The 9403-nt window shown below is 40.8% G+C and overlaps 1 protein-coding gene across 1 annotated transcript; it reads right to left on the bottom strand.

Annotated features, from left to right (window-relative positions):
- Positions 1-2411: 2411 nt before the first annotated feature.
- On the bottom strand, positions 2412-7848 carry LOC116317038 (coiled-coil domain-containing protein 80-like). The gene is made up of 4 exons (XM_039598446.1): positions 7777-7848; positions 4344-4495; positions 2784-2887; positions 2412-2458 (listed from the first exon to the last, which is right to left on the bottom strand). Exons 1-4 carry the CDS (start codon positions 7828-7830, stop codon positions 2412-2414), a joined length of 357 nt encoding a protein of 118 aa, XP_039454380.1. The 5' UTR covers positions 7831-7848.
- Positions 7849-9403: the final 1555 nt, after the last annotated feature.

Genomic DNA, 9403 nt, shown 5'->3' on the forward strand with positions numbered 1-9403 from the left:
GGCAAGCAAAGTTGACCCAGACAACAAAGTAAAGCTATTTTTCGGCTACCAGCCCGACAGGGAACCCACCGTATTAGCCAGAGGTCGCTTTACTATGGTTCGGAGCCGCGGACCTTCAGTAACAGTAATAAATCACAGCAATAGTACATTCACGTAGTTGTAAACAGCACGATAATATATTAAGTAATCCAAAGTATTCAGAATACGTTACTCTCATTGAGTAACGTAACGGAATACGTTACAGAATATATTTTGGGGCATGTATTCAGTATTCTGTAATGGAATACATTTTAAAAGTAACCTTCCCAACACTGATTATAACATTTTTCAGTATAGTTCCACCCCCACCCCACACTCAGTGTGCAATATCATCCCCCACACACACACACTCAATGTGCAATATCACTGATCACCAGTGTTGGGAAGGTTACTTTTAAAATGTATTCCATTACAGAATACTGAATACATGCCCCAAAATATATTCTGTAACGATTCGTTACGTTACTCAATGAGAGTAACGTATTCTGAATACTTTGGATTACTTAATATATTATCGTGCTGTTTACAACCACGTGAATACGGTGGGTTCCCTGTCGGGCTGGTGGCGAAAAATAGCTTTACTTTGTTGTCTGGGTCAACTTTGCTTGCCAGAGACAGAGAGAGGCGTTGAAAGGCTGCTCCAACGGAACTTATTTTTTTCCGGAGGAAAACACGAACACAGTGTACAGTTGAGTCTTAATAGCTTACTTACAGCTGGGCTCGTCAGGCACTCTTCTTGGCTGCAGTGGTTATTATTATATTTACATGCTTCCAGCCCGCTTTTGCTCCGTGACAGCTCGGACTTTTCCTTTCTCTCCCTCCCTCGCTCACAGACACATAACGTGTATGGCAGTCCATTCTCGCTGCATGCTACATTCTTTAGGGCCATGCCTGTAGCATTCTGCCTTTAGCTTAGCACAACAACAACAACAAAAAAGCGCTCTCACCCAGGAAACACGCAGATAGAGAGCTGTCACCCTGTAACCATGGCAATCGTAACGCTGCCGCCTGGAACAACATTACGTAGCTGTCAAACAAACCCAAACAATCATGACCCGCGACAATATGAAACAGGGAAGTACCGCCGTGTAATCCATTTATTTCAACAAAGTAACTGTATTCTGAATACCACCTTTTTAAACGGTAACTGTAACGGAATACAGTTACTCATATTTTGTATTCTAAATACGTAACGGCGGTACATGTATTCCGTTACTCCCCAACACTGGCCTCAGGCCTGTGTAACCATGGCAACCATTTTTTGAAAAGACATCAGAATGAGACAAACAATTTTTAGACAACAGCATGACTTCAAATGAGAACAGCAGTATGCTGACCAACTGTTCCTTATCAGTCTGCTTATTTAGGCTGATTGTTACTTATTTGTTATTGGAACTGTTCTAAGCACTAGTCTCTAGGTAAAGGGAGGAAAATGTGATGGTGGTCCGGAAAGCCCTGCCAAAAAAGCGAGAAAGCCCACATTAAACACAGGAGAACGCTGGCTTCACTTGGTGAGCGCCAAGTGCTGAATACCAGGATCAAACCTCTCAGGCCTTCAGCCCAGTCAGCAGGACAGGCCTTTGTGTGGGATGAGGGAGCAAGGGGGCAGCCCTGGGTGCTAAACCAGCCAAGAGCAACACATGAAGGGAAAAAAGTCTCAGTAGAACCTAAACTTGATCTAGTGATTAAGCAAGAAAAGCTGATTTTTTTCAATCATCTGACTTTACTTAAATAAAAACAGTGCACACTCAAACAGATAAATTGTAGCACTTTCTAGGAAGTTATATTTCATGAGAGCTTTATAAGCTAGGACAAATGATAAATAATCTGTTAATGTTTCACAGATCAACAGTATCCAAAAATATTTTTTTATCATTGCAAGGTTGTAAAAATTTGCTTTGGCTTAAATATAAACCCCTATTTAATGCCCCTGTGTACACACAGTGTATGTGTGTTTGAAGGTGAAACAGGCATGAAACATTCAAAAAGAGAGGGCAGTGAAAGATTACTTGTCATCTTGTTCACTAGCCCTTGAGGTCAGAAACTGATATAATGTAATTGTAGATTTAATGGCTGATTGTTACAAATAAAACATCTGACTCAAGAAACAAACAAAACTCAACAAAAGTCTGAAGGGAGCCAGGAAGAAATGTCCAAAATCTTCAGCTTGTGCAAACAAAACAAGAGCGTGAGGTTCATCTTGGGCAGAAAGTCCTGCTGACAGCAGTTATTTGGTTTCACAGAGAAGGAAAGTCCACCGTGGGCTATTTAAAGTTTACATGTATCTTCCACAAACCTGTCAAACATGTCAGGTTGTTGAGATTTGCAAAGTTGAGACAAATGCCTCTTTTTGAGATGTGCGATAATTACTTTCAAGTTACTGTGGAAAAGTTGACTAACTGGCCGGCTGAAAAGTTTCCTGCCAGGGGAGGAAAAGAACAACAGTTCAGATTTTTGCCAGTTCCGTCTACTGGGATCCTTCCCCACATCTGCTGGTGAACATGCATTAACACACACATAGTGCTCATGTGCATAAACACGGGCTGATAATGTCTGGAAAGTTGCAGTAAACAAACAAACATTACTTGTTCATTTGATTTCATTGCTTCTTCATTTGATTAACATATTCACCAGCACCAAGCAGCAGAGAGACACAATTAGAGCTTGGGTGGCAAGTATATTTGAGCTTTCAGCAACTGAAGTGACCTCTGAAAAGTGAAACTGGTTGACTTTTGGTGACTCACCCAGATTGCAGGCTTGGCTGTTTAGGGCGTAGAGCTGCTGCTGATAGGCCCACTCCTTGTCGTTGGGAGCGGAGATGATGAACAGGCGACGTCTCCATCGGAACCTGCAATCACAGAAAATTTGGGTCCGGATTTAAGTGGCACTTTGGTCCCGCAGTGAGAGCTCTGTACCAAGACAAGGAGTTTGTGCTTGTGTGCTACATATTCCCCCTATTACTGCCAGAGGGTGACAACCCGGAATTATGGTCAAAAACCTGCCAGATCTCTACACTGTGTTCGGGGGCGATTCAGGTCTCCATGGCAACAAAAGACAGCCTGTCTTTAGACATCTCCAGGAGAAAATGTGACTGAAATGATTCAGCCTTGAGGAATGGCAGGGTTTTTGTTACTTTTGATTTTCATGGAACACACACATGAAGGCTGCTGCAGTCTGCCAAGTGCTGCTCAGAATTATTTAATTGTGGTCCAGCTGACTGCAACAGATATTTGACTGATGTGGACACGGCATGATGGGACCACCCAGTAATTCCAACTACACAGACTATATCGATCCTTGGGGGAACAACCTATATATGGCATCAATCTCAATAAAATGTTGTAATAGAAACTGTACTGAATACCTCAATTTGTCATGCAAATCTTGCACCTATGGAATGGTTTGTGCATGTTATTTTTAAGCTACAAGTTAATGCTAAATCAGCATGGGTGCTCTTATCCAGTGTTAATTTCACTGACCAATTATTTTTGTCATAATTTTTGTCAGTTACCTTTGTTTTCATGATGAAAGGGAGACAATAACTAACTAAAAACTAGTGCACAAGACAAAAAAGTGCGATGGAATATATTGATACTTTGGTCTAAAAAAAAAGAAAAAAAAAAAAGTGAAATCCAATCAGAAATATTTAAGCCGTGTACAAAGGCGGGACGAGTTTAGAAGTGACCCAATCAGATGTAATCACCCTGTGCATAAAATGTGACAAAATATCGAAACCTGGGAGGAAGAGGAGAGTGAGCATATGCACACATTTCACATTTGATATCAAGGAAAATAAGATGGAAACAAACCTTTACACTTTTAATGATATTTAACAGACTAAAAATAGAAATAGACTGAAACTACAATATTTCAGATGCCTAAATTATGACTAAAACTTATTCAAAAGACTATGACTAAAACAATCAAAATTAAAAATGTAAAACAATCACAGCAGTGTACACAAATCCATTCTTGTGTGATCCCCGAACAGTTTATGATTGCAGCTTATTAACCAAGCTTGCTAGTGTTAGCTAATAACTTTCTCAACCTGAACCTGAATTGTGTCTCCAAAAACACCACACCATATTGCTAAAATGTAAGGTTTTCAAAACAAGTGGATCAGTGAATCAGTGGCTCTGTCCATCTTTTGTCTACAGGCTTTATTAACTGATCTCACTCATGGGCGAATATCAGCAAATCCCTGCTGATAGTTCTTAAGATGTCTTTGTCAGGAAAAAAAGGTTTTAATGTTTGTACATCCACAGTGTTTTGGTCATGCCCTATATTTCCACAGAAATCCTCACCTGGAGAGAAAGTTTTTCAAAGATCTGGGCTTGTCTTCCTTCTTACAGACCACTCCATCTCTCTTCTGCTGCTCCATCTCTCGGATTCGGGAGGAGAAGGTGTCGATGTAGTTAAATACAGCCTTCATGGCAATGGGAACCTCATAGGATTGCTGACAAACAAGATTGACAAGAACCAGTCATACGCTCCCAAAGGTCGAGTCTGAGGTGAAACCACAGAATAAATAAATCAAAATCCCTGTCGACAAAAAATAAAAGAATAAGTAACACTACAGTACAGCGGGCATTAAAATAGAAATCCACTGCATGAAAATGGTGAAACTCCTTCCAGTAATGTGATTATATGAAGTTATGCATGTTAGTAAATGTGGTGTGGCCTTTACCACATCCCAGCAAATCTTTATAACAACTTCTGGGAAGCAGCAAAACCAAGTATCTCGTTTCATCCTAACAGGACACAACACAAACATCTGAAATGCGCACAAAAATGTAACACGCTTGTACATCTTCCTCAAGACATGCTGAAGTTGCCATTCTGATTCTTTCACACCTTTCCTTGCACTGCGCTCTCTGTCCTTTTTCTGTCTAATACACACACCCACATCCGTGTACATTCACAGACTCCTCTGTCTCTGCTGCTGACAGCAGAGGATGTGAACACTGGCGTCTTTGATGAATCTGTCTGAAAAACAGGCTGGTGATTTATCCTGGCACACTCTTATGCACAGATGTTGAGCAAATGTCATGTTGTGTAAATTTAAACAGTATTTTAGTAAAAGCACCATGTTGGCAGTATTAGGGCAGAGAAAAAGAGAAAGATTTAATGGAAGTGTAAGCAGATAAGTTGTGAATCAGTGAACACTGGAAGAGGACCAACCGAGCAACAGCAGTGCTGTGAATCAAGGTTGTTTAAAAGTATTAGTCAGGACTATGTGAAAGGGCAAGTAAAAAAGTATGATTAAAATCCTCCCTGCTAAAATACCATAGTATATTTAGAGGTCTTTCACAACTCAGTGACTGAATCCCTTAAGGCTATGTTCCAGGAAGGCAGGACTTTTGACACAGCTGATCATGCAGTCTTGGTGAATATGCTACATGACAACAGTCTTGTCCAAGAACGCTGTAACTTAGTTTTGAAATAAGTCAACTAGACCATGACGTGTCTGCTTTCCTGGGTCTTCTTCTGTGTTTTTTCCTGTTTCCAAAGAAAAGAATTTGGATGTGTGTGTGCATCCAAAGGCACTTTGCATTGGTTACATTGTTGCTCTACTTGGTTCCTTCTTATTTTTTGTATGTACATGTGTAACAGCCATACCCAGTACCGCCTTCACTTTCACAATATTTTACAAATATTTGTTTCCCAGAGTCAGAACAGACATTACAAAGAAGCATTTACCGATGCAGGCTATGCTACGTGGCCTAATCTACATGGGGATATCTTTTATGGATGTTTTCCATTTCCCTGCATTGCTTCTCTTCTCTTCGTGTCATGTCAGCTATTTACAGTGCAGCTGACTGAGAAGAGCTTACACTGCAAATGCTTGTTAAAGGCTCTTTGAGACTGATGGTGGCACTTGAACCTAAAGGTTAGTGTGAGCCTGCTATTATAGTTACTCACAATGACAACACATCACTATCATGCTAACCGTCTTGTTAGCATGTACTAATTAGTCCCAAACATAACATGGAGCTGAGGCTGATTGGAATGTCACAGGGTTTTTTGACATCATATGTTTAGACTGTTTAGCTTACACGTATGTACCTCATTGCATGTTTATTGGGCACCGATGCATTACAAATATATATTTTCTCATTTATTTTTTTAACACCTTGTTTTGTGTTTTCTTAACACTTGACTAAAACAAGACCATTTAATTTTGGTATCTCACCATAGCACAGTTAAAACAAAGTTAATTTGGAGTAGAAACCAAGTGTAGACATATAAAGTGAACACTAGATATATCTGTATGCCCATCCACATCATCTTTGCCTATATTGACAGCTGTTTATCTCTCTGCTTCAAGCTTTACAGGTACATTAATGACAGTTCTCATATTTAGGCTAAAGATTATTCTCTCTCATTATTATTTCCTCTAGATTAGGGTTGTAGTGGAGATATCAAGGATAGGCACGGTTGTGGCACTGATTCAGTCTTTGAGCACTACGGTCACCCCGGTGTGTCAGCCAGAACACCACTTAAGGCCAAATTGTCGCAGAGTAGGAAAGAAGGAGCTTGAGGTTTGGTTTGAGGCACTTTATCGTCACAACTCAATTCCTGGGGCTGTAAAACAGTTGCATGCGTGTGGTTTTACATAACATCCCGCAGGAATCAGTGCACCCCCACCGGACAAACACTGCTCATCCGACCTAAAACTGCCCACCTTACTAATCGAATGATGTCACCAGACGGTGGGCTGGCCCAAACTGATAGAAGATTGAATATTAAATGAACAGTAGATAAACTTATATAAACTTACGAACACCAATAGAATTATCCTATGAACTTTGGGGCCTTTTATACAAGGGTCAGCCAACTCCAGGCCTCAGGGGCCGGTGTCCTGCAGGTTTTAGATCTCACCCTGGGTCAACACACCTGAATCAAATGATTGGTTCATTACCAGGCCTCTGGAGAACTTCAAGACATGCTGAGGAGGTTATTTAGCCATTTAAATCAGCTGTGCTAGATCAAGGACAAGGGTACACACATGTATATTTATATGGCTCTTTGAGAGGATATTGATTGACAGTAATGCATTCCCAAGTCCCTCCAACAGGACTTGAAATTGGTGTGAAATATAAGAGCTGCCCAAAAACATGTAACTTTTAAGAATTTCATCACAGCGTGACACCACAGTTCTCAAAAAAGCTCACCACACCACCTTCTTCCTCGACACCGTCACATTCTGTGAGTATATGTTTATAACTCTTTTTCTTTTCAAAACAAAAATGTGAGTGTGTGTGAATCTCCAATCATCTCCTGGATGATTGAGAATGCATCAAGATGTGAGTGTGTGTGGTTCATTTAGGGGACATCTTTACATTTTAGAGTGAAAAAACAGCTTGACTTACATGCTTTTCAAATTCACACCGCATTAATTTAAGTATTCAACAAGTTAATTGATCTACACAGCACGGCCATTCTGTTATGGGGCTGCCCATCACATACTAGCTACTTTTGGCTGCTCCTTTATTATCAATATAACATGCCTTGATGTGACTGTGGTCTGGCACTATTTACCTAAACCTGAATTAAATTATTCACAAGTCACTACAACAGGTATACTTGTATGTTTAATTTGGCGTATTTGATGCTCTTCCCGACACAGCTGTCAAGGGATTTTTTTTTCCTCCTCCTGGTACTTAAACCACTACACTATAGAGCCACAGCCTTCACATAATCCTCCTATACTGCTTAGAAAGAGTAAGTCTCTACCTTGACTCTCATGTCAGTGTCTGTGAGGACCATGTAGAACTCCTCGTAGGTCATGCCAAACTCTTTCGTCAACTCTGTGATCAGATCCTGGTTCACCAGGTCTTCCTGACTAAGGCCTTTCATAGGCTTGTCATTCCCTGGAGAAATAAAGGCGCATTAGACGGATTCAATATCTACTTTCCTACTTTAAACCACACACTTAAAATCCTGACAGGTGGTAGCTTGTCACCATCTTTTCCTGTCCCATTGTGCGAAGCATGAATTTTGTCTACTTACCTTCGACACCAAGTTGTCTCATCAGCTTTTCTAAACAAAACGTGGCTTGGCTCCCATTGTCCATGAATGCATAAGTCTCAATTAATTTATTGCCTTTCTTTAACTTAACCCACACAGGAACGATCGATAACACATGAATGTCTTTTCCGGCCCCTGTGGCTCCACAAATTCTGCCTGAAGTGTGTGTTTCATCACTTGTTGTGGGAATGATTGAGACATTTCTCTGGATGCAATCATCTGCCTTACTGTCCTCCTCCCTTGTCCAATGAAGCATACTTGGATGTCTCTTAGAGCAGTACTCACACAATGATCTTTTCTTACAGTCCTTACTCAGATGACCTTGTGTCAGACATGCAAAGCACAGACCCTTTGCTTTGAGGAACTCTAGTCTTTCTTTGTAAGGCTGGTTTCTGACCTTTTGACATTCTGCCAATGTATGCAGTTTTTCATAGTATATGCATGGTTTCTGGAAGGCATTGCTAGTGTGACAAGAAGCACTTTTATTAATTTCAGGTGACCTTTCATCTGCAGCTTGTGTTACACTTGTAACAAATGTGCTTCCCCTTTGCCTGGATGATCTAGTCATTCTCACATTTGCAGACAACTTTGCTTTATCTTCAGCATCCTTAATGTCACCAAACAAAGGATCTGCAGCTATTTTTGCTTGTCTGTTTATGAATCTGACCAGATCTGAGAACTTTGCTCCCCTTCCACTTGTTTCTTGAATGTCAAAAGCAGAGAGACTCCACATTTCTCTCATTTTGTATGGCAGTTTAGAGACAATAACTCTGAGGTTCGTGGGGATCTCCATTTCTCGGAGTTGACTGATGTCTTGCATTGCATTGTTACAACCGGTGAGAAACGGTGAATAGTTATGAAGAGCCTTTGCATCATCTGTTTTGATTTGTGGCCAATCAAATAAGAGGCCTGGACCTGTATCGATTATCGGCACTGGAGCTGTGAGTACAATTAGAACTGTGAAAACTAAATTGGTGAGCGTGTTTGCCACTAAATTTGCCCTGGATGTAGATGCAGAAACTCTTGCTCTGTATTTGAGAGAGAAACTCAAAAGAGATGTGACCTGTCAAAAAATTGCTAGTAAACGTAGCAGGTTCGGCTCTTTCAAGGTTACTGCTGAATGTAATGATGTGGGTGAAATGTACAATCCTGAACTCTGGCCTGAAGGGGCTCTGGTCCGGCGTTTTTATGAACCTCGTAAGCCCGGTACGGTGGTGCCAAACTCAGTGGATCCAGCAGGGGAGATAACTGCGCCTTCTGCTACCAACGTATCAACATGAAGATGTCTATTAGGGTATTATCTTACAACTGTCGTGGTCTACGTTTGGGACAG

The sequence above is a fragment of the Oreochromis aureus genome, linkage group 15, assembly GCF_013358895.1.
Source record: "Oreochromis aureus strain Israel breed Guangdong linkage group 15, ZZ_aureus, whole genome shotgun sequence".
Classification (NCBI taxonomy): Eukaryota; Metazoa; Chordata; class Actinopteri; order Cichliformes; family Cichlidae; genus Oreochromis; species Oreochromis aureus.